At 41.3% G+C, this 26416-nt stretch overlaps 1 protein-coding gene and 1 long non-coding RNA gene across 17 annotated transcripts in view; one reads left to right on the forward strand and one right to left on the reverse strand.

Annotated features, from left to right (window-relative positions):
• foxp2 (forkhead box P2) overlaps positions 1–26416 on the reverse strand; it is a 101569-nt gene that overhangs the window by 66683 nt on the left and 8470 nt on the right. For 9 of the 16 annotated variants that reach the window (XM_080292126.1, XM_026147617.2, XM_080292124.1 and 6 more), the window contains 2 exons: positions 24978–25044; positions 22090–22156 (listed from right to left, as the gene is read on the reverse strand). Coding sequence is in view for 1 of the 16 variants with exons in the window: in XM_080292122.1 (XP_080148248.1) it covers positions 22090–22179 (90 nt within the window). In the remaining 15 variants the exon portion in view is untranslated. Of the gene's footprint in view, positions 1–678; positions 1049–22089; positions 22301–24977; positions 25045–26416 lie in introns of those variants that run through there. The other 7 variants (XM_080292123.1, XM_080292121.1, XM_026147618.2 and 4 more) reach the window with 4 other exon arrangements.
• On the forward strand, positions 112–4023 carry LOC145421616 (uncharacterized). Its single transcript, XR_013902992.1, has 3 exons — positions 112–402; positions 1787–1987; positions 2790–4023. It is a non-coding gene; the product is annotated as an uncharacterized LOC145421616 (long non-coding RNA).

Consider the following 26416-nt stretch of genomic DNA (forward strand, 5'->3'; position numbering starts at 1 on the left):
CGTGTGCAAATGTCTAAGTGTGTGTGTGTGTGTGTGCAGGTACTCTGCGTGTGGGTGGGTCCTGTGTATGACTGAGAGAGTGTGTGTATGTGAGAGTGTGTGGGGATCTTCACACGGGGACTGCTGTGACTCGTCACAGGATGTTCGCCGGCTCTCCCCTTGCATCTCGCCTGCATGCTTACCAGGGAGGCTCGCGCTGCTCTCGCTCTAATCGCACATCTGCTTCTCTGAGCACACGCTCTCTGTCTCTCTCTTTCTCTCTCCCTCGTGCAAGTGCACACACACTATCGCTCTTGCGCACAACCTGCCGGACCTGCTCTCTCCTTTGCTCTGTGTAGTCGGCATTGCTGAGACAAGAGGGGGACAGAAGTACGAGAAGAGAGAGGTGCACTCGCCGCAAAGGTATGTGTGTCTGGCTTTATACTAGTGCTTTTCCTTTCAGCTCCGATTGTGTGCATGTCAAAGTGTGTGTGTGTGTGTGGATTCAAAGAGTCTGAATGGGATTAGTGAAGGGCTCAGCGGCAGTCGGTAGCCTCCATACCGTGCACGGGGCACTTAAAAACAATTAAGCCATATCACAGCCGTGTATTTCCAAGTTACACGACATCACGAAGCACTGCTACGTTAACACAAAACTAAGTCCTACATAGTCCAAAAGAGGCAGATAAAATGACCTACCTTTTAAACAATGACTGAGAAATCCACTCTCCCTGGTAAGAAGCATTTGAAGAAGTATTCTCAGAAACCTGAGAGCATTACGGTGCATCAAAAATGAAGAGAAGGGGAAAATGCCAGTAGCGGAAAACAGACGGCAGGAAAGTGGAGGCAAAAAAGGAAGAAAAAAAAGTAGAGTAACTAGCTGACGCTTACTGTCAAAGACATCACCAGAGAAGTATTTACAGCGGTATTTACAGTAGTGCGAGGGGAGAGCACCTCTGCCTGGTCACGTCTGAGAGACAGTTGCCGTTTCAGTGCTGCCTAATTAAAACAAGTCAGGCAGCCCCGCTGGATTGTTTTGACGCCTGAGGACCAATAGTACACAAAAACCAGTGGCTTGATCGGCGGGGTAGGGGGGCTGGTCGTGGGGAGCAGAGAGGAGGGGGCGGAGGGTGGCGAGAGTTGGCAAAGAAATGGGGGGGGGGGGGGGGGGGGGTACTGGAGGAATCTGAGAGGGGAGGGAGACGACAAAAGGTTGAAAACTGGCGAGACCGCCACATGCCGAATGCTTGCTTACTATTTTTCTAAGATGATCATTAAAACTGTTATAAATACCTTAACAAAAGGTATTTTTAAATGTAAATGATTGGCCAAACAAAACAGTTATGGGAAGGGAAGGAAGAAATATAAAAAGATATACAGAGAGAAAAAAGAAAAAAAATTAACACACAAGCTGACAAACATTTCACAGCTTTTCTCCCTCAGCCAGAATGTTTAAAGGCTTGGTTTACTACTTGATAAAAGGAGAAAATGTGCTTGTACAAATGTTACATTCACATATTTGAAGCCTAATGAATTAGGTCAGTATCTATTACTAGAAGTGCAAAAGCTGCCAATCCCTATCGCCGGCTAAAGACGCTGACAAAAGCTGAAACGAGCTGAACGAGTCTCGGCTGGGATCAGATGTGCTGCGTGTGATGTATTGACGTGTTTCCCCCATTGTAAACAACGCACAACAGGCAATGAGACGGAACATTTAGGGCTAATGGTGTTTGCCAATCTTTTTGTCAATTTTTTTCCTCCTCTTTCTCTCCCCTTTTTCTCCCTCCCTCTCCCTTGCATGCCACAGATGTTTTTCTTAGTCGCTCCAACAGACAGGAATCTACTGGCAAGAAGAAAGGCTCGGTCTTCCCCAGGAGAGAGGAGTACAAAGCCCCCAGTCTGCACACAACAGATGCCGAAAGCTAGTCCATCTGCCACCAGCTTGCAGTGCCACATGGGCCAGAGAGATTTAATACAAGAGAGGACTTTTATTTATTCCTTTGCCTATGTAAGTTTGTGCCACATAATCAAACACAAATACACATCTAAATCTGGCACAGATGCAACTTTAAAATTAAATTCACACTAACGGACACACACATGTGCGAGCATACAGGCAGCCGCAAGAGGTTATAGGGAGTGCAAGAATCTTCTGTTTTAAAGAGCGGCACCCGGGGCAACTATGACAGATTTATTTAGGTAAAGATGTAGCCCCCAACGCGGGGTAAAGACCACTTGAACTCACAGCTCAGAGCGGCGCACTGGTATAATTTAACAGCCTCTGAATAGCACATTATCTCCCCGGCTCTGTTGGAGCATATTTTAGCTGTATGATATCATTATTAAGAGACAAACACAGACCAAAAAAAAAAAAAAGGTAGCATTTTCATTAGTGTCAACTGTCTGAGCTCTGAGCCAGGAAAGGTAAACACCAAACAATCATGACAGGCTGAAAGAGACCGTGGGAGCTGAAGCAGGCGAGAGAAAGAGAGATGACAAGAGTGGAAAAGCAAGCAAGAGAGAAAAAAAAAAAGAGACAGCGACGGAGAGAGTCAAAAGGGGCTAACATTAAACAACTGCTGTTAATTGCTCTAAGCATCCACATTATGCCAGTAATTTCTCCCATTTCTCTTTCAGCGCTAAGGGCTTCAGGCTAGAAAGCTCCTTCAGCCCCTTTAATAAACTACTCAGAGTGCCCCACTGGAAAAGACAAACACGAGGCCCCTGGCCTTAGAAACATTTGCCTCACTAGGGGGAATGCTATGCCTGTTTCTACACTTCTGTGACAATTCTGTGCCTTCTCCCTTCAGGTATTTGTTCCCCACGTCTCTTCTTCCAGTGCTTTCTGCTGCCAAGGTCAACAGAGACAAACAGGCCCACCAGCGTCTTGATGTGGTGGCAGCAGAACAGTGAGAGGGGAAAGAGGGAGAAAATGGGGGAGATGGATAGATAGACATGTGTGGTGGGTACAGTGGGGAGGGGCGATGGTGGCAGCAGCTGGTTACCAACCTCGGCAAAAGCAGCAGCAGTGGAGGAGCAGTGCATCTGAAACGCACTCAAACTCCACACTGATGATAGCAATAAATGCTTCCCATCTCCCAGCACTGCTATAATTTCCATAGTTTATAGGCACACAAACACACCACTACTATTTTAATTAAAGCTACACTGGCACTGGGGACAAAGTCAAGTGTGCCTTGAAAAGCACATGCACTGCTGTAAGGTCAGCTACTAGGAGCCAATCTTCAGCTATAATTTTATTAACAGGTATTAGCCTAAATGTATTGAATTTACAAAATAATGCACTAATTTTTAAATTAAAAAAAAATAGGACAAAAGGCAAGCACAAAGATTTCTCAGAGATTACAAGTGTAATATAGGTATATTTCTCTCAAACCTTTCAGTAAGTCTATTTATGTTGTCTTACTTCCCAGAAATTTAGCGCCACCTGGAACAATTGGTAGAGCACCCGTCATTATTCATCACCTAGCACGCTAGCAAGGGCAGCCTTACCACTGCAGGAATCGTTGGCTTAAAAATAAATAACTTTTGAGTTCTACACCACTATGGAGAGGAAAAGCTTTGCATTTAAAAAAGCTTTGCATTTAAAAAATAAAGGTTTTCATATGTCAGTCCTCTGACATATGAAAACCTCTTTTTTTACAGAGAGGTAAAAAGATTTGCTTGTCTTAATACTTTGGTTTACTCAAAGCACATTCTTCCAACTTGACACTGAAAGTGCTCAGCCAAGATTGAACTTGCAGGAGACTGTAAAGGCTTTTATAAACACATTTTACTGTCACAGAGGAAATAAATTAAGCAGGGATGGTGATGAGCCCTTAAATTGCATTTATGACTTTATGGTTAACTCAAGTTTCTATTTATATTATACATATGTTACACTTGTATTGAAAAAAAAATGAATATGTTATTTTTATATACACGTGTAATATGAGGTCAATAATCCTGACTTTTCAATATAAGGTTTAAAATGTCCTCTTTTAATTTTCCCATTTTTGGAAATAAATTCATGTCACACACACACACACAAGGTCCTTTCATAAGTTGTCACATAAATGTTCCACAAGCATAATTCCTGTTCCACTAAGTCCTGCCTACAAAGAATGAAATGAATAAGCCAAATAAGGCATAATGAGGGGGTAGGGCTCTTACTAGTCCTGGTCAATGCTGATCACATGATATGTTGCTTATGGCCACAGAGCAAAGACCATTACAGACCGGTGATTATATAAGTGGTTGGAAGGCAGCACCATTTTAATATACTGTACTTAAGCACCGGGGTATCCATGGCAACTTGCCCTGCACCGTGCATTCAGAAAATCCCTCATGAAATGCCTATTAAGTGGATGATAATGACAGTGTCCAAATATATTTGCATATGTGTTTGAAAGCCAAAAAAGAAAAAGAAAAAAGAAACACAAGAGAAGTCAATGGGGGTGGAGGGGTCCCCGATTGTTGCAATCATAGTAATAATCATAATAAATATGTTGACTTTTGTTTGTTTGCTGCTATTATAAGAAATACAACATTTTTAAATCAGTGATTAATGAAAGGCTTTGCTTCCAGTAAGACCAGTACTGCCACAGTTGATTATTATTGGTAATGTGTGTGAATTAAGGCCTCTTCGCCTTCCTCTGGGATTCTCCACATGTGACTTCCATTTGCAACTCTGGCCGAGTGCCCAACAGGACATCCCTGAGAGAGTGTTTGCTTGACTCAATATCAACAGCCCGAGTAAGCAGCTGGAGGGGACACTCTGGCCAAACCCAGCCATCGCTTCTATTGAAAATAAACTAGGCTGTGCATTCACTGGGCCCAAAAATATCAACACGCGCTGCAAGGAGCCACGTATAGCACTCTGCACTGTTCCGCTGGTGCCTCTCAAAGGCTTAATGATACCTGCACCTCCCCTCCAGCTGCTTCTGCCGACGCCGTAGCTACACACAGACGGCAGGTGGGCGGGAATTAAAGTATACATTACAGCAGAAAAATAAAAAGAGATCGAAATGACAGAAGTCAGACAGTTCAAGCTAACTGGGCCTCTTGAAGCGAAGGAGCTGGTAGACTAGCGACAGACACTCCAGGTTAAATTGGCCCTCCAGTGCCTCCTCTTATTTTCCCCCACCACCGCAGCTGCCTCCGATGCCCACCCCCAATTCTAAAAAAAAGAAAGAAAGAAAAATAGCTTTTCTTCAAAAACATATTTGAATTAAACGAGTTGCTGAAATCAAAGGCTCAGCTGAGATGGATAAATTTAAACAAGCAAGTGCAGCTCACAGCAGTTTACCTGTTATACAGCAGATTGGAAGGAGATGAAAGAATAGAGCATGGAAGACAACTTCTCTTTTTTCACAGCAGTAGATATGATCATATAGTAAAAGGCAGCTACGGTTTAATTAGATTCCTACTAGGAGAAAAGTACATGCTACTGAGTTGTTGTGGTTTTTTTGTTTTTTTATCTTCTTGGCCACTGAGATGTCATCAAGCTAAAGCAACGGCCAAAAAGAAAAAAAGGCGAGGGGGGGATTCAATAGTCGTCTCATGCATTCAGATTTCCTGTTAGGGGATGAATCTGAAACCCATTTATGACAGTGATCTGTAGTGTCTGAGGATCCCACAGCTCCAGCTCTGCCAAAGAGATTATCATTCCCAGAACCACGGCTACACAGTTGAATGGCAAAGAGACAAGCTTCACTGGCAGTCAAAAGAGCACAACACCTGTATATGCTATGCAACAACCCGCTATCTAACATCCAAGGAATCCCATCAATGCACTCACAAGTAGCAATAAAAAATGCTTTCATGCCGGATGAAAAATTAGATGCTGACCATGAATTAGATAACAGGGAAACTTTTGGGAATAATCCCCAGAAGCTGTTGTGACGTGGAGCTTTTAAGTGGACTTTACAGACCTCCGATTACCTCAGCCTTCTGGGTTCACTGCTGACATAGTGGCTATCCATTCATGACTAAAACACCATTCGACTTGATACCAATTACACCTTTAAAAAAAAAGACCTGATCAAATTAATTCAGGAAAATGGCATTCTAGCAAAGAATAATAAACTCATTATATGGAAAACTTAAAACTCTCATATTCTCCACACCACGGCTAATTCAAACCTAATTTTTACTAGCCACTAATTTGAGGGTGAAGGGGTTGGGGGGGAGTAGGAATTACATCTGGAGGTAATTCAATGTGTGGAACTGAGCCCAGTGGAGGCTATAATACCCCCCCCACTCGCCCACACGCACAAAAAAAAAATACAAAAAAAGACAGACAAGACATAGAGAAGGAACTATTTAGGTGAGTGGGACTTCCGGAGCACTGAAACGACACTTCTCACAAAAATGTTTTCATTATGCTGTCACCAGACACAGGCTGGAGAGGATATAGGTGCTGCAGGCACAGACAGAGAGACAGACCGAAACACTGATAAATGAGGAAGAGGGGGAGAGTTTTTTAGGAATTGTGTGTATAAGGTGCAGGCTCCTCCAGACAGCTGCACTGGCTCAGGATTTAGCCAAGTATGTGGAGTTGAGGGAAGGTTGCGGGTTAATTTTGACTCCACCGTTGGGTGTTGTGCCCGCTGTAAAGGCTCAGAGTTTATGAGGAAGTCTCCCTCTCAAGTGACCAGCTACATCTGGGCTGCCTAAGTGGGCTGCCTAATAAATGGCACACTTTTTCAATGATCTGCAATTTCAAAGCACTGAGTAAAGGGTATCCAGCTGTATCAATTTCACTGTATGGATGCAAACTTAGCAGCTATTTGCAGGGAAGTATTTGTGCGGAGACTAGAAGTGGTAATGTTTGAAAGCTTATTCGTGATGACGCTGAAAGCAGTCACACCGCTAGAAACTGCGGGAAAGAAAAATCTAAAGTTTGGCTCCCAACAATCCCTGCAGGAGAACATTAACATGTGATAGAGAAACTCGCCTCAGTCCCTTCCACACCAGAACCCCCTGCTCTTCACTTAAATCCTTTGCCATCCCTTCAACGCTAAATGTGTTTTCCAAATGAAAATAAACGGAGTCTGACTGGTTTGAGGCAGTCATACTCGGGAATATGAGATCAAATAAAGGCTTCTGTGGAGGCTGAAAGGAGAAATGAAATGGCTTCTGAGGGGGAGATGTACCGAGTAATAAAATTACTCCTTTATATCTTCCTAAACAGCACATGTTCCCCCTGGAGTGGGTGAGGGCTTCACTTCGGTCAAAGACAAGTATGCAAGTGGCAATTTTTCCTTCAGGAAGATTCCCTGATACACTTCTGGAGACTTGGCACACTGCAATTTTCTTGAAAACGAGAAACTATTTCAGCAACAAGTTAAGCGGAACTTTGGAAGTTTCACTTTGATGATGTGCTGGTACACGCTGTCATTGAAAGGTATGTTCCATTAAATTGGAACAGCAAGATGATTCATAAGCCTATTGCTTTTCAATGTGTTCAAACTAGGCTGAAATGTTCGACTGTATTTTATACTAACACATACAGTTGACTTAGAGCTGACCATGATGTACCACAAACACAGCAAATCATTTTTGGGATGAAAAATTTTTCTGCTTTGAAATTGGTTAGCTATTCCAATTATACAAGCACCACTCCATTTGGCATTGGGGGGAAAATTTACAACAAAAGTATGAGTCTAACTACTTAAAATCATGCAATTGATTTGTATTATTAAAAAGCTGGTCACAATAATATTCAGATGGACTTTTTCCACTACAGCAGAAGGGCTGTATTAGAGGAAATTTGCAATCGGAGAGAATACATTATAATTCATTATACAGTAGCTATTAAACCTTCAGTAAAAATGCTTTAGTACAAGGATTGAGCCACTTATCAGACCTACTCACTACCTTTAAAAGCTGTCCATGTTCAGTGCTCTGAGTGGCAAAAACGCAATCGCTGATGACTTTGAAAATAGGACGAGATGTACAATTTATCAAAACAGAAACGGATGGCAGGGATTTCAAAGAATCAAAAGGTTGTAACTGTTTGTTCAAAAATCACAAGAGAAAGGAAGACTGCAATTTATGGAATTAGAAAAAAGAAATTCAGAAAACCATTTTTAGAAGTTATCAATAGAGTGGCTTGGGTTATGCCAGCTGAAAAAAAGAGACTTTTAAAAAAGAATAAGTGTCAATAAGAAGTGTATTGTTCACAAAATGTTTTTCACGTTTTGTGAGGCGTTCACAAGAGGCGTGAAAACGTTTCATCTAAAAATCTCTGCATCTTTCGAGCAACATATATAATGTGGACTTCTAATGAGATTAATTCAAGAAAGTTAAGCATCAGTTTGGCATTAATTACGTTAACTACTTCTTTATAAACAGTGACAACTAGCAAACCTGTATTGGTTACAAACATATACAAGCAGACTGCAGACTGATTAGAGATCTCATGACACCAGGCACCAAAAATAGTGAGTGCATGCATGAGTGGCTTATAAGCCTTGTCAACTTATCACTGTGGATGACTCTTAATTTACACAAAGGTGCCCAATTATACTTGGAGGCAACATTCTCAACACTGTGCGAACTTGGGAGACAATAACTTTCTCTCTTTATTGTCATTTGCCCCTGTCAAAGCCTGTTGTCATCTATTCAAGAAGACAAATGGCAAATGGGATGTTTCTGACAGCTTAAAAGTACCCATCAGCTGCCCTTTAGACATCTCCCTGCACATCCATCTCCTGAACCTCCCCAAACAAACAGCAGGCTCCACTTCAAATACATAGCAGGACTATTAGGTAATCTTCTCTTCTTTGTTCACTCTCCCTGAGACTTGGTGACTTACCTCAATCTCTCCCTCTTCCAACTCCTGCCTTCAAGCTGACAGAACTAGAGGAGTGCACCGCAGCGAATGACTTGAAATTATCTTGTGTTTTCAAAGACATTTTATTTATCGGTATGATGATGATGAAGGTATGGTTTTAAAGTGCGAGGGGGGAAGAGAAGAGGATGGCCGGAGCACAAGGGCTCTTTGTTTTAGGAGAGGACAAATCTGAGGTTTCCTCTTGGATTTTCAATATCCTGCAAGGTACCAAACAGTTACAGTAGTCTAGTGTCTGAGCTTTTCTTTTTTTCTTTTTTGAGAAGGGAGGGGGTATAGAGGCTTGCTACGTGTGTCTGTGAATTGTTGCATGCTTCTTAGTAAAACGCCGTGTGGCTTCCAACAAAGCCTGGGAAATCAATCAATCTGCAAAGAAATACTCCATATGCCAGATGTGGCACTTGGAAAAAATAAGACTTAAAAAGACTTGGACCCACAAAGGGTTCCAAACAGTATAAAATCATGTTGAAATCAAATATTTGCTACAGATGAATCGAGCTGTCAAAGTGCTACCTATTCCACTTTGAATTTCTGCTTGTTATTTTAGGTGGCTTCACGAAGGCATAGCATGTCAGAGCTTTAAGTGTGTAAACATCTTTCTCTGAAATATATCGCCACTATTTACTTTACAAGTTGCCAAGGAGAATGAAAGACAAATGTTTCATTAGCAGGTGACTTTTTTTTCCTTTGGGTTTCTTTTACAAGTCTTCAGTAGTTCCGCTTCTTGACACATATACATACATACACTGAGCATAATTATAAATGCAAGGCTTGCTATAGGGAGCTGAACTTTTCACACCTTTCAAAGCCACAAAATTGGATGGTTTTGTGGTTGTGCAGCTGCCGCTTCGCGCTAATGCAAGGCGGTGTCATATGAAAAATATTCCTCTCCCCAAACCACAGGGCTGGTCATTAATGAAACACAGGCCGCGCAGTGAGGTCATACAGAGTCTAGATTTCAGCAGCCACACTTAAAAACCGCTCAGAGAGAATAGAGAAACATGAACACAAATCAGATTCCAGCTCCAAGGACGGGGAAAATAAATAAATAGAGAAAGGCACTGGCCCCTCTCACATTTTCCCCCAGCGCTCTGCAAACAACCGTCAACTGCAGCTCAGAAACAGCTCACAATGAGAGCAGACTAAACAATCTGGTCCCGGCCAAGGAAAATGCTAAGCAACTCTGCACACAGGATGTCTCACCCTAATTGCCAACTATCAAATCTCACAATGGAATCTATCCATTTGGCAAAATCTTTACAGCAAACTTGGCAATATGTCTTTGCTTTTAAAAGTGTCAACTTTTTTGATGAAAAGGCTGGACACATAAAGATGGGGAAATACTGCTGTCAAGAATTTCATTTCCATCTTGGATTCGACGGGGGTTTGTAGAGCTTACAGGAAAACTACCAATAACGTGTGCTGAGAGGGAGAAAAACCTTTTATTGGACAAAGGTGCTAGGGGTCTTGTTAACGAGTGATTAAAATCCTCAGCATTAAGATAAACAGACTAAATAGGTCCCCAAAGACGTGCAGACTCATGAAGGAGAGGGAGCGAGGGCAAGCCCGAGTCAGCAAGAGGGACGGACAAACTGTGTGCTGGAGCTGGGCATGCATGGGAGTGTAACTGGATCCTTGGGACTGGTAAGAAGCAGTGTTACCAGGAGGGACAGGGCTCTAAACAGGAAACTAATGGGACAGTCTCCACCATCCGCCATGTGGCATTGTATTTTCCAGCCAGTCGTAGCCACGCTCACAGAAACCCCATGACTTCAAACAGCCAAAATAGCAGCACATTCATGAAACAGAACAGAACTACTGGGAATTAAAGAAGGCAGGAAAAAAGAAAACACACACACACACACACACACACACACACACACACACACACACACACACACACACACACACACACACACAAAGGTAGCAGACCTCAACAGCAGATGGTAAAATTAACATTTCAACAGTTCCTTCCTTTCATGTAGGTCTCGGCAGAACTTTTTCTTAAAAAAAAAAAAAAAAATGAAATCCAAAAGTAAGAGGGGCTTGGGTTTTTGGTAAGATATAGTGGTGTAGAAGGCATCTGGAAAAGGTGAAGAGGAATATTGGCTTATTGCTCCTGATGGTCCACCTCTATGAAAAATTAAATAGGTCTGTTTTGCAGGTTTCCCCTCTCTAGAGTGCCCTAAGCTGTGTTATGGAAACATCATCTTGGTAATTTATACGCCAAAGAACACCTGGTGATGAAAGAAAATAAACTATTCCTCCCTTTCTTTCTCCATTTAAAACCTAACACTTGGACTTTGCGTTCTCTTCCTTTGATGTTTCCTTTTTCCATCTTTTTAATGTCCATCCATTTGGCTTTTTTTTTTTTGCAAGAAGTTGGCATCTATTGTAGAGTTAAGTCGTTCACAAAATGCTTGTCAGATTTCATTTTGAAGTCTTGATAGAAACTTCAAAAGGTGCTGTAAAGATGTTATCGTGGAGAGACGGAAAGACTGAGGCATCTCTAATAAAGACCCAAACAATGGACAGCCTCTCTCATTTCCAACCCTGTCCAATGGAGCGTCTCAGTAGTACCCATTAATTTGGACACAGTTCTGGCTAAATTACATGTGTTCCACCTCTGTGACATTTTAAATGCAATTAAAAGCTGGTTATGGAAGTGTGCACGGACTTCCCTGTGATGAAGGGAAATCACTGACGTGATTAACATGCAAACGAGCTCATGCTGGCAGACTAGATTGGGGTTTGAAAACCTCAATTACTTTTGTGTGATTATCTATTTACCAGTACACAGATTTCCATTTCTCATCTCCAGCCGAGTTCCCCGTGCACGAGCCTCAATTATACGTTGCACACCTTTATTTATGATGTGCACGATGCTGAAATACAAGCTGTAGTTATTTTTTTACTGTGATATATTGCTTCTTTACAGGCTGCTTGTGAAGCAGGACCACCAGATCAAGACTTCTTAATGTTGAGCAATTTGCTTTGTGAGCACTTAATATGATCTTGATCCCCCAGCGCCCCACACACCTCTAATCCATCCATCCAACTCCTATTTAAACTCAGCTTAAGTCTCACTCTGTGAGAGACAACAGGAAAACTAATGGACAAATGGTGGCCAGAGTGGAGCGCTCTTAACTACAGTTTTAGGCTTGAATACTTTTTATTTTTTTCAACTCATAACTACAATGTAAGAAATATCCCTGTTAAATAATGGTATGAACTGGCAACTACTTTTTACAGTGTAATACCACAATTTATACCAACAAATATACAATTTACAATCTAGCACTGACAGATATTTGGTTGCATGCATATATTATATAACATTCTTTATATATTATTGTAAAATTATTTAAATATTGTAATAAACACATCATTCATAACCCTAAAAATCCTCAGTTTGCTTGACCTTATTCATGAACCCTACATTCAGTGTCTTGTCACTCTTGAACAATGAGAAGAAATTCATTACACAATACAATTCTAGGAGTTTCATCTAAAATATTAGCAACAGTAAGTCTAAACATTAAAAAGAAAAATGAAAAACACGAGTTAATATTGTGTCGACTTAAAAATGTACATTCCCAAAGGTGAACCATCTCCTGGGAATATTTAAAACTTATTAGCTAATTTATTTTCTAAGGATTTGACAAATGACATGACAGAATTTGACACATGATTTTGCACTGAGTGTACTGACACCAAAGTCTGACTGACTGAAAAAAAGCACTTTTCAAAACACTTTGAGTGGTCAGTAAGACCAGAAAAGCACTGCATAACTACAAGTACATCACATGAAAAAAACATAAAAATACAAAAAATATTGTATTGGCTTCTAAGTAGCTTTCTAATAATATGTTTTGCCCCTCAAAGGTCTTGGCATTTACAGCAATAAATTGCACAAGAAGAGCTGTACATTACCATACAAGATTCCCACATTTTTCTAATCAGCAATTTCATACAGTAAATGAAAGCCTTAAAAAGTGTCTATTAGTAAATGGTGAGGTCTAATATGCAGTCTAGCGGTATGTGGTGATTAATTGAGTACAAGGACAAAACTATATCAAGGAAAGAAATTAACTTGAGGAATGTCTTATAGTGTGCATCATCTTGCTTGGAATGAGTAGAAGAATTTATAGCAACACAACTGGAGTGCATGTGGATTCATTTAAACAGCGAAGCAAAAACAACAAGAAGTAGTTTAATAAAGTATTTTAGTAACTGGATCAATGCGTACTTAGATTCAAACCATTTTATCTGTGGGATATTTTTCTTTTTAAATAATATAGTGCACATTTTATTTTATTATTTTTTTTATTGCCAATGTTCTGACACTTTCTCAGTGCCCAGGGACAGAAGGAAAGAGGAAGACACGTATCTGTGGCATAGCCAGACTTTTCACATTGTGCCCAGCATACATAAAACATTCCCTGTTGCTTGAGCTGGAGCAAAAAGGAAAACAGTGCCATCAAGTGAAATATTTGAGGATTCCTCAAACACCTTTGCAGACAGATCTATCATGTCATCAAAGAGAAACCAGAAGAAGAAGCTGATATTCTTTGATAAACTTTAATTAAATTGATTTATTTATCCAGGATAAGAGATTGCTTCTCTTGTCAAAATGATAGCTTGTCACTGTTAATCATATTGAACACGTTTTAACTTTATACTTAAAAAAAGTATAATTCAAATGTATTTGGATTCCTCTGCATGCTTTTAAGAATAAATAATCCACAAATGTGTACTCTGAATGAGAATGTTCAGCACCTCCCACTCAACTAGTGAGACGATAAGACAAGGATTAAACATGGTGCTTTGCTGACTTCATGTTCAGAATCCTGTTCGAGGTACGTCAGGAACAAAGGGAATCATTATTACTATTTGAACTCAGTTGCCAGGACTTGACTACACCATTGGTATAAGGTTGCTAGAGTAGGGAGGGAAAAAGAAGCAGTGGATACAGCATACTGAGTGAAACTGGTGGTGATGGCTAGAATCATGAGTGAGAGAAAATAAAAGAGAAAGGGAGAGGGAGAGCTTAGATAATAGCAGATAATGGACAATTAACTCAGGCTAGTAGTGCTTGCTGCAGTGAATAGCAGCTTCTGGTGCAGCAAGTCCCCGATCACCACTCAGCCATATTCACACTGGGAATACAGGCAATATCAAGCTGCAGGCTACTGGGCCTCAGAGGTGTACACGCTGCATTAGCAATCTCCACAATGCCTTCAAACAAAGCACGATACCAACAAAGTGTCCCAAAGTGCAAACGCAAGCACTCTGCTGATGGGAAGTCTGCGGTGCCATAACCTTATTCATTGTTTCTTGTCCTTTCACCACCAAATAAACCCAGGAGCTGTAAATCCATTTAAAAAAAGTGACATACCATTCCTGTCTGCCGACATTGAAATTAGCATAATTAAACCTACATAAAAGCTAATTGCATAAATAAATGAGTCAATGTCACCACTGTGCATCACAGGAACAATGCTTGTGTTCATATCAGGAGCCTCAGAAGTGTTTTAACTTCCCAATCAGCCCCCTACTCCCTTCAAACTCCATCTAAATCTATTGATCTGTGAAACACGGGGACTCAGGGGAGGCAATTCACTTAATATCATACATCTAATGATGAGATGAATAACGATTATACCATTTGGTAATTAAACGTCTTACAAACCATTTAACTGACTGTGCGTCTGCAGGGGTCGCTGGAGGTCATAACGATTGTTTTTCATTCCTTGCTCGGCACGAAAGCAGGAGACACGCAGGAGGCAGAGCTGGGGGTTGGTGGTGGTAGAAAACAGTGCATGACACAATGGTGAAAACACACTAATGATTGTTAGCAGCTATGGCACTAATCTCTAAAGCTGTCAAGACTCTGAAAGGCAAATAGTGCGGCAGGGCAAAGGAAACGAGAAAAATAAAAACAATAAAAAGGTTTGGCTTTTCATTCTTTGAAGTTTTATATTTAGAAATCTCATTACCGCGCTTGTTTTTTTACACAACAAAAGACATATTTACCAAATGTGCTGCCAATCCTTAAATAAGGGTGATGTAGAAAAGAAAAAAAAGTCCCTTTATGAATAGTCACCTTCCATTTTTGCAAGAAAATAGAAGGTGTCTGTACATAAAGGCGTGTTTAACACATGCTCTGAGCCAATTTACTGTCAACATCCACAACCCTAATCCCTACTTACAGGCAATAATTACCCAACGGTGCTGTATCAGTGTGTTGTCAAGCCTGCACTAAGCTTATTTTTTTTTCAAATATACTGTATACACTAAGTACAAGGATGACAAGAGGGTCAAGTAAAAGAAAAGTTCTAAAATGATTTTAAAGGTTGCAAAACCCGCACACACACACACACACACACACACACACACACACACACACACACACACACACACACACACACACACACACACACACACACACACACACACACACACACACACAAAAAAAAGTCTAATCACTTTGTAGAGCCAGCCTCTCCTTTATCCTTAGTGGGCTCACAGCGTGTTTCTGTAGCTGGCTCAAGCACATTCACACAGCATTTAGTGATAGAGGGATGTGTCTCGTGCTCCTGGCTCCTTATTGAATGATAGCTAGTAAACATTGTCATTCCAAAGAGAGACAGGATTAAAGCCTGCTTTGCCCATTGAGGGGAACAGTATGCGAAAAGAGAAAGGGAACAATAGCCAAATGGAGGACGGTATCACAAGGGTCCAATGTCTGCTGTGATGAATATGTGGGAGATTATAACCCATTCCATCATTTCCATAATGTAAAATTCTTTCTTTTTCACCCGCCAACTATTCACTAAATAAATGAGAAAACTATCACCCGCACAGCAATATTTGACAAAAGGCAGAAGGGAGGGAGACCGAGTTTTGAATGACCCCCGTGCCTTTGACAATATAGGCGCTGTCCGGACACATTCGGAAGCAGCGGAGTGAGTAAAACCTGGTAGAGTATTTATCATTGGGCACAATGCAAATGTATTACCATGTCACCAATACCACTTTACAGCACAGAATGGAACTATACTGAATACAGGAGAGTTTTAAATAATAGCAGGTGAAAATATGAATGGAGGGCTCTATTGATGTGTGGCTTTAATACCTCACAAGTATTCTAAACTGAGGGATCATTCAGTGGACATTGGTTTAAAACCCTGCAGCCACAAAGAGTCAGCCCTCACATTTAACCAATATGCTAACTAGCCTAGCTATTAAGTCTGTCCAACAAAAATAATTCGAATTGGACTGACTGAAGTCAGAAGGGTCTTTCAAAAGGGTGAAAAAAAAAACTTCTGGAAAGAAAAGTATAATTACAAAGTTCAGACTAGAGAGAGTGCTAATAAATGAAGATGAAAAGCTTTTAGCCAAGCAGCAACCTCCAGGCCTAAAGAAAGAAGCCAGAACCTGCAGTTCCTCAAAAAGCCATTTGAGGCTGGCTCCAAAGGTGGAGGAATGAATACTTACTGCCACATGAAAATCTCCCACATTAATGGTTTAAAGTTATGCATTTTAATTGTTTTGGCTGATTTCACTGGAATATGCTATCTATGATTTTTGACAAAGGCAGCTGCAGCTGGTAACTGTCTCTTAGCATAGCCTTATTAGTTTGACTCACTTGATCATGTTTGCGGTTTGGGGCCTTTTGGAGCACTTAGCTGACAAATAATACGTGTTGCTTTGTGGTACCACCCATACAACAAATCTGTGCTACAGTGGTTGAAATTATTGTTATAGTTATTTTTTTATTGTGCTGTGCATTAAATAACAACATCTGTATCTATGTATGGCCTTCATCGTTTTAACCAAAACCAAACCTACTAGCATTATCTGCCAAGTTAACCTTAAATGTTCTTGTGTAATATGACGACTTCTACCCTCCAAAAATAATCTGGCACTGGTAAAAAACTAAAATCAAAGCTTCATAACTGGACTTTACAAACTCATTGGATGACATAATGGTGGTTACAGCCATCCTTTATATACAGTCCAAGGTTTCTGGCTATGGGTACGCTGTGAAATATGTGAAAACTACCTGGTTAAGCATGACTTACTTACCTGCTAGGAAATTCAGTAAGTAAAGAATAAAATGTTTTTTCATTAGATCTTAAAATAGATACTAACAATAGACTCTATAGCTATATGCTTGCTATATAATCGACCACTTGACTGCAGATCCTTGAGTCTAACTGTTATTTTTCTAGAGAGCTTCTCAAAAAACATTAAACTTGTGAAATTCCTGAGCCATAGAAAATATCTCCGCGCCCTAGCTCTGCTCACGCCTCAGCCTCGCTGACATCTCTTCAGCCATTTGCTTGATGTGTGAGTGTGTGCGTCTTTGTGTAAGTGAAAGAGAGAAAGCCTCTGCCAGTCTACATGCATGTGAATGTGTGTGTGTCATCTGTGAGATCTCAGCAGTCTATTCCAGAGATTTCTCCCATGGTACCCCAGTTTATTTACTTTATCTACAATATAATGCTTCAGTGAACATTAGCAACTTTGAGACACAAGTTTCAATCAGTCATCCAGCGGCGGTGCAAGCAAGCTCGTGCGTGTGTTCATCCAGGTGCAGAGAAAAGATGAACACCACCGCCTCTTTGGCTTCAAACTCAAAGGAGTGACAAAAGAGGTCCCAAAATAATTCAAAATCAAAACGGACAGCGGGAAAGGAGAGAGAAGGAAACAAAAGAATAGTAGAAAAGCAAAAACAGGGAAGAAAGCCAGAAAAATAAACTGTACAGGACAGTAGGGAGAAGAGTTTGGGAAAGGAGGTAGGGGTGGATTTTAAAAAATGACTGAGAGAGAAGTTAAACAAAAATGATACTATGTTGAGAAACGGGAAGAGGAAGAAGGACAGACAAAGGGAATGATAAAAAGAGACAAAATAAAAGAGAAGGCATGGCAGAGAGGAAGAGAAAAAGAAAAGGAGGGGAGACAAGATGTTCTCCCTGGGTAATGTGGAGGGGGTCTTGTCCAATAAACACAGGTGAGCAGCTCGACAGGCCAGGACCACCAAGCTGACTGACAGCTGAGAGCTCTCACTGACCGCCAGCTTTATGTTACATGACACGAGGTGTGCAACTCATCAGACAAAGAGAAACTGCCTGCACCTCTCAGAGTGTGGTAGGGAGAGGGTGGAAAGCACACACGTACACCCACATGCGCTTTTGCACGGCTGTTTAAAGCGGCATCCACGTACCGTGGCTGCAAAGTTGCAAACACAAAAATACCCACTCTCTCATATGGCCAGACAGGAGGAAAGCCCTGCCATTTTCCTTCACAGGTGAGCAGAAGAAGGAAACACCCCGGTGCTCCAGTTACTTAGCGGGAGAAAGTGAGAAGTTGTAGGGTGGGGGGTAGGATGTATGCTGTGTGCCGACTGAATCTTTTCCACATGACGGGCCTCGGGCTGTTTTTGTCAACTGCACTCTTGAGCAGCAAGGAGTCAGGTAGTGTGACCACATGATTGCCCAAGAGGCACTGCGGTGAGAGGGGGAGAAATTGGGGGGTGTGGGGGGGTGGAGAGAGTGGAAGGCAAGAGGAAAGCAGAGAGAGAGGGAGAGAGATGGAGGGAGGGAGAAGGATCGGGGCCGGAGACAGGACCGATGCAACACGCATGATGAGGTGTAATCACAAACCCCATTCAGAGTGCAGTGGAGTTTGTCAACATACACACATTCACATTCCACTGTCTGTCAGCTCCATGACCCAAATCGAGCATGCTGTGTGAGTGTGTTTTTCCACACACATGAATACTTTTTGCCCATTTCGCCTCCAACCAGGTAGTAGCGGTTGCACTGTCTAGGCTTGTGGTTTGTGGTGAGGAAGTCAGATTCCAAGCTCTTGTAGGATTTCGCTGCCGCCTGTATCCCTTTTCAAGCTGCGATCAAATGATCATTACGAACAAAGGACTTGGCTTGTTGCCTCTGGAGTAAAAGCTTTTTCAGTGGCTGTGACCGTGTGGTTTGATTTGAAACTTTTACTTTGAGAGAAAGTAAAGGGGGGGGGGGGGGGGGAGAGAGAGAGAGAGAGAGAGAGAGAGAGAGAGAGAGAGAGAGAGAGAGAGAGAGAGAGAGAAAGTCTTATCATAGAGAGGAATCCTACCATTAATTAAAAACAGCAAAACTGAGTCACTCAAATAAAATAAAAAACTAAATGTAGTTATGACAGACTTAAGTTCACAAAGCTAACGTGCAAAAAGTTAATTGTAATCACATTTAAAATAATGTTTGATTTTTAGTGTCTCCCAAGAATTCAGGAACAACTTCTTGGCAACTCAGTTATTTCCATGTACTGCACCTTAGCATGCAGACCCTTACATAAACAGAACTCATCAGCAGGTTAAAACACTGTAGGATTTAGTTTATGTCACGATGGCGATATCCCTATAAAACACTGCGCTGGGAAGGGCTAACATAAACTTTAGACTATTTGTGCAGGCTGAAAAATGAGGCTGCGTGACAGCTTGGTGATAACACACGAGTTCAATCTGTCAAGACAATCAGCATTCAGACCTTGGGAGAAGAATGCGCGAGTGTGTGCGACCGATTCACTGGACACGATCACCTGCGAGCGAAGCCCACTCATAATTCGTCCCACCTGAAATAAGGAGTTCAACCTAAAGTCAGGCCTCTCTGATGTCATGCCTGCCTCAGGTTGGGTTTCACAATAATCTCAGGCTCTTGGAGAGATGCCATCAGGCCCTGCTTCCACGCCCCAAGATTTTCTTGAATTAAATTGCAAGGAAAGAATAACACTTGAAACAGCAGATCTTTGCTCCCTTTTCTTCAGAAATTAAGCTATTGCATGCGGTATTTCCAACGAGTATTATCTAATATGACGCACACACATATACAGAACTACTGCAAGGGCCCCAAAGTATGCTGAGGCAGGCCACCTTTGCTGAGGGAAATTAACTTTCTTTTTCCTGCATTAAAATTTCTTAAATTACATATTCTAGATTCAGATTCATCCGTTCATATTCGAATGAAGATTTGGCAATTTATAATCAACTGGATAACAGATAGCATGAAAGAAAAAGAGGGGAATACCGCAGAGGATCAATAGAGCCATCTTCTTCTGAGGTAATGATGGTAATACTCATTCTGAGCCTCCTTGCAAACTTCATTCTCATAGCAACTGTGCACTCAGGACAAACATTCGCCGTGCAATTTCTTTTCTTTACTCATCACCCGACATCCTCCATCTCCACATCCTCTCTTGCTTTTTTACTCTGACCCTCAGTTATTTCTTTTTTAGATAGATGTGAGTGAGATAAATACCCGATAGTTGCTAGGAAAAAAGTATAGTGTGGAAAAAGAGATTAATCTAAAGTGTTTATACTGAGAACAGGACCTGGACTGAATTCTATCTTCTTCTTAAACTGGGTTTTATATGGAGCATTCACACCAGTTAAAAAGAAGAGGAAAAAATTGCTGGAAATATAAATGTCAGGTATGCAAAAATAATTCCTTCATGGAAGTAATGTAAGAACAGGACATCTCCTAATCAGAGAGCTCAGCAAAGGGCAAGATGTCACTGGCTTTTCTTCCAATTTGCTCACAGTATGACACAATCAGACCCTACCCCAAACTTCATTAAATCGAAAAATGGAAACTGGGGAACTTCCAAAAAACTTTCAGCTTCTCCCCCTCCCTCTTTCCTAAGTGTGAAGACAAAACAGTGGACCATAGAGAGAAGGGCGCATGAAGAACGGCAGCAGATCCTTGGGAGTGAGTGCAAAAGTGAGGAAAAGGGGGAAAGAAGGGAAAGTAAACCTTTGATGAGTAAGACTTTTTTTGTTAAGCGATGGAGCTTAACTTTAAAATATTCTGGGTGGCAGTGAATGGGGGATTGACCAATGGCCCTGATCTCAGCCACACACGGGGGCACTGGGGTTAATGGTGGATAAAGATTAGAAAAAAAAGAAGGGTTGCTTTGCCTGATCTCCATCCACCCCCACACACCGACCCTGCAGTTTTCACCTTCTCCACCAATCCCAAATCAGCTAGACAATGGAGGCTGCCAATGGGGAATGATCCAAGTCCCTTTGATTTCTGCCTCTACCCCCTCGACTGTTCTGAGTGCCCAGGGTAAAGACCCGTGGAGGTTCCCCTGTTTGCCCACTCACAGGGACGACAGTTAGCGGGCTCAGAGAAACCATCTGAGGATTGAAAATGGTATGACAAGAGGTCTCTGATCTATGACAAGAAATCAATTTGAAACTGGAAATGTGCGCAGAGAGCTGTTCAGACTGAGCTATAGCTTCTTTAAAGTAGCCAAAGATATGCTTAATTGCTGTAGATTTTTATATGTGTCTACGGTGGAAGTGCAGCTTGCAGTGTTGAGGCAATTACACATTTTTGCAATGATTAGAGGGACATTTTTAGGCTAGCAGATATGCAGTAAGAGTTCATCTTTGAAGATTTAACTGAATACTGGACAAATTAAGAAGTAATGTTTAAATCTCTTTTAGGTGGAAAAAGAAATCTTGACTCTGTTTCACTCAGGAATGAAAGCAATGGGAAGGTGGAAGTGGTCTCGCACCCAAGATGCTGAGTGTCTTTGCTTATGTGCACACACTTTAATCACATTTTAACCTCAAAGACTGTACTCCAAGATGGTGTTTTAAGAAAAATTTATTTTTTTCCTGTTAGGTTATGGATTGAATAGATTTTAAAAATAGATTCAAAGCAAACAGACACAAACTTCTAGCTTCAAACAATAAATCAACCACAGAAAAAAAAGTTTTTTACTTCTTTTGGAAATGAACCAGATTGGCTCCAAAATGTAATAGCTCCACCTCAACAAGTTTATGCATTGTCTTGCAAAAAAGACAAACATTCCTCCATCTTTGGCCTTGACAGAATAATTGTGGCATTTAATTAACTGCAATAAATAAATGGCTATTGCATTATGTAAAATGGCAGATTATCATGTGCAACCTTTAAACAACACTTGTGCTTTTTCTTTTTAATAAGGTCACAATAACACCCTCCAGACCATATGACCAATATATCCATAAGAAAACGATACACTGATATGTACACTTTTCTCATACCCCGCTCTGCTGATTTGTCATTTCAGCACCCAGGACTGTTTCTCTAAAGCCAAACCCCATCAGCAGTCGTGACTGATGTGCCTCATTACAGTGGACACATTAATCTGAAAGAAAACACAACACCAGGCATGCAAGGACAATGAAAACTGCTTTCACTTACCACTTTGCACTTTACAGTGTTTGTCGTCTGCTTTTTTCTACGGGTGCACTGTATACATATTTCATCCCTAAAAAGAAAAATAAGAAACATGTCGGACCATAAATATGAGAAGCACACCGAAAAAAACAACAAAAAAGCGCATTTGTCTGGACATGCATTGAGCAGATACTTTGTAACTGACTCAAATAGCTAGAAATAGCTGGATTTGGAATCTGAGGCTACGGGTTGATCTGTGGACTCCATTTAATTTAATGCAACAGTTTCCAATGTTTTTAAGTTCTGTTTGGCTGCTTGCATTGTGATTTTATTGTAAACAAACATTGTTCTATCAATGATAGAAAAACTGTCGGCTTTACTCTCATAAGCTCTGCTTAGCAGAGCTCAGCACACAATGTGACAGAGACGGTGAAACAGAGAGCAGAGGAAGAAAGGAGGTAAAATGCAGTAAAGACACGGACTAGGCTGGAATAAAACATGCAAATAAACTAGATTTACATCATAAATAAATGTTTTGGGGCTTTTTAATAGTCATATATTTTTGTTCCTTGTTTGTTACTCTTCATTCCAATTCACAAAATTCAATTTCATAATTTATTTACAGTGGGGCAAAAAAGTATTTAGTCAGCCACCGATTGTGCAAGTTCCCCCACTTAAAATGATGACAGAGGTCAGTAATTTGCACCAGAGGTACACTTCAACTGTGAGAGACAGAATGTGAAAAAAAAAAATCCATGAATCCACATGGTAGGATTTGTAAAGAATTTATTCGTAAATCAGGGTGGAAAATAAGTATTTGGTCAATAACAAAAATACAACTCAATACTTTGTAACATAACCTTTGTTGGCAATAACAGAGGTCAAACGTTTACTATAGGTCTTTACCAGGTTTGCACACACAGTAGCTGGTATTTTGGCCCATTCCTCCATGCAGATCTTCTCGAGAGCAGTGATGTTTTGGGGCTGTCGCCGAGCAACACGGACTTTCAACTCCCGCCACAGATTTTCTATGGGGTTGAGGTCTGGAGACTGGCTAGGCCACTCCAGGACTTTCAAATGCTTCTTACGGAGCCACTCCTTTGTTGCCCGGGCGGTGTGTTTTGGATCATTGTCATGTTGGAAGACCCAGCCTCGTTTCATCTTCAAAGTTCTCACTGATGGAAGGAGGTTTTGGCTCAAAATCTCACGATACATGGCCCCATTCATTCTGTCCTTAACACGGATCAGTCGTCCTGTCCCCTTGGCAGAAAAACAGCCCCATAGCATGATGTTTCCACCCCCATGCTACACAGTAGGTATGGTGTTCTTTGGATGCAACTCAGTATTCTTCTTCCTCCAAACACGACGAGTTGAGTTTATACCAAAAAGTTCTACTTTGGTTTCATCTGACCACATGACATTCTCCCAATCCTCTGCTGTATCAGCCATGTGCTCTCTGGCAAACTTCAGACGGGCCTGGACATGCACTGGCTTCAGCAGCGGAACACGTCTGGCACTGCGGGATTTGATTCCCTGCCGTTGTAGTGTGTTACTGATGGTGACCTTTGTTACTTTGGTCCCAGCTCTCTGCAGGTCATTCACCAGGTCCCCCCGTGTGGTTCTGGGATCTTTGCTCACCGTTCTCATGATCATTTTGACCCCACGGGATGAGATCTTGCGTGGAGCCCCAGATCGAAGGAGATTATCAGTGGTCTTGTATGTCTTCCATTTTCTGATGATTGCTCCCACAGTTGATTTTTTCACACCAAGCTGCTTGCCTATTGTAGATTCACTCTTCCCAGTCTGGTGCAGGTCTACAATACTTTTCCTGGTGTCCTTCGAAAGCTCTTTGGTCTTGGCCATGGTGGAGTTTGGAGTCTGACTGTTTGAGGCTGTGGACAGGTGTCTTTTATATAGTTGATGAGTTCAAACAGGTGCCATTCATACAGGTAACGAGTGGGGGACAGAAAAGCATCTTACAGAAGACGTTACAGGTCTGTGAGAGCCAGAGATTTTCCATGTTTGAGGTGACCAAATACTTATTTTCCACCCTGATTTACGAATAAATTCTTTACAAATCCTACCATGTGGATTCATGGATTTTTTTTTCACATTCTGTCTCTCACAGTTGAAGTGTACCTCTGGTGCAAATTACTGACCTCTGTCATCATTTTAAGTGGGGGCACTTGCACAATCAGTGGCTGACTAAATACTTTTTTGCCCCACTTTATTTCATTATTTGTATGGAAAAAGTCTGACTGGTGGAGTCCCACTTTTGCCACCTGCTGTGTTCACCAATATAGAGAGATACATGTGGAATATACCGAATTTAGGAACAATGTAACCCCTCTTCAATTCTAGTTCTGCTACAAATCTCAATCAAGACATCAATTGCATAAAAAAGAAAAAGAAAAAGTAAAAAAAAAAAAAAAAAGAAAAAGAAAAAAGAAATCCAAGCTTGCTCACATTTGTCAGCTATAGTGCATATCATAACTTCTAAGTAAGAGTAGATTGAAAATCCTTGGGGTGTGAAAACCAAACAGGCACAACTGAAAGGTTGCCCAGTGAAGGGGGAATTCTATCAAGGTAGACAAGATGAAGATTTGTTACATTTGAGGAGGAATGGGGCCCCACTGACCTCTTCCAGCCACTACAATCACCCTAACACAGGCAGGTTAACAATACCGTAACACTATCAAGCACAGACTAAAAACAAAGACACAGTCATTGCATGCAAACACACAACTGTTTTACATAAGAGTTTTACTCTGAAAGATTAATTGGCCTTAGGAATGCACTGTGTACTTTTAATTTTAACACAGAACTTTGAAAATACATGCTGCTCTAAATCCCTCCCAAGGTCCAGGATGCTTTGACCGATGGACATGAAGGGACTATGTTCAAATACTTACCCTCAGGGAGAGAACTTGCTGTTGTTGTCCGTCACAGGTGGGGTAGCAGTCCAGCAATGTCAGCTCTCTGAGATTAGAGAAAACAAAAGCACACTGTTAGTCCAAAACTACTTTATGACACACTGATTTTTTTTCCCCCTAGGAACATTCATTGCTGGAACTAACAAGTGTGGGCTAGATGGCTTATTGCATAACTATTTTCTGTAAGGTTTGTAGGTGAAGGCAGTAAACTTTGTGACAACAAAGTGCACCTGGATTTTTGCTGTGAAGCCTGAGAGCATATGTGTGTGGGTATATATCTGTGTGTAAATGCATGCACCAACAGGCAATGTACGATACAGTACACTCCCCTGCCCCCAAACTGCTCAATCTCTGTAAAGTTAAAAGGCGCAGTGCCTGGAAGGCTCTAGCTCTCAACGCCAAGTAAATCACACCGTTAACCTGACACGATTGATTTCTCATATACTTCCATTCAGCTGTCTGAATCTAAGTACACATGCTATGGTATCCATATAATTTAGAGCCCATTAGCATTGATGATTTTTGTGTTAATCACACAAGTACATTGAAAGAAGAATACAATGCCACATCTGCAGCTACTGATTGATCTGGACACTTTTATTGCACATGCATTACATTTAGAGAACTAGGGGCTAACAACAAGTCCCCAGGAGCATCAGAGAGGCCACTTTCTGCTGCTGGGGGCATGAAGGGCAAAAAATGGCCTGGATGTTCCTCCCTGGGATGTTTTTTTATTCCTCTCCCTTTTATTCTCCCAGAATTCCAATGACCCCTACAGGCAACCAGCGACTGCTGAATCCTAAGGAATGTGCTCTCTGAACTGTGCAAAAGGCCCGGAGCTCACAGAGCACAGCTGAAAACAAAAACATGCCAACTGGTATAATTTCTCACTGTTTTGAGTTTGTGGAAAAAACGTTGCACATATTGCTGCACAATATTTGCAAAGAATGGGGTAAGAAGGTTTAAGACTGGGGGGTGAGCACCAACCAGTGGACTGGATATTGGGAAAACCGACATGAAAAGTTTCAGAATAACAATTGTTTTAATGTGTATTTAAGTAGAGTGAAACATCTACTTGGATGGGATTACTACATCTGAAAAAGCACATTTTAGATATAATATGGATAAGCTACTTTCAGCTGCTTCCTTATTCACAAAGAGTTGCCACAGCAGGTATCTCCACATGTTTGATTTGGCCGATTTTTTAAACCTGATGCCCTTCCTTTCACAACCCCAAAAGGACTTGCGGCTCCTGGGATCAAACCGAGGATTCGTTCCCTGTTATCGAATGTGTAAACCACTACACTAAGGAGCCACTTTAGATATAATATAGATATAAAATATAATTTTTAGATAATGCCCCCCACTTCTCTTAAATCATTTGCTCCTGGGTAGACTTCCATCATCACAGCACCCTG

The sequence above is a fragment of the Astatotilapia calliptera genome, chromosome 17 (assembly GCF_964374335.1).
Source record: "Astatotilapia calliptera chromosome 17, fAstCal68.1, whole genome shotgun sequence".
Classification (NCBI taxonomy): domain Eukaryota; kingdom Metazoa; phylum Chordata; class Actinopteri; order Cichliformes; family Cichlidae; genus Astatotilapia; species Astatotilapia calliptera.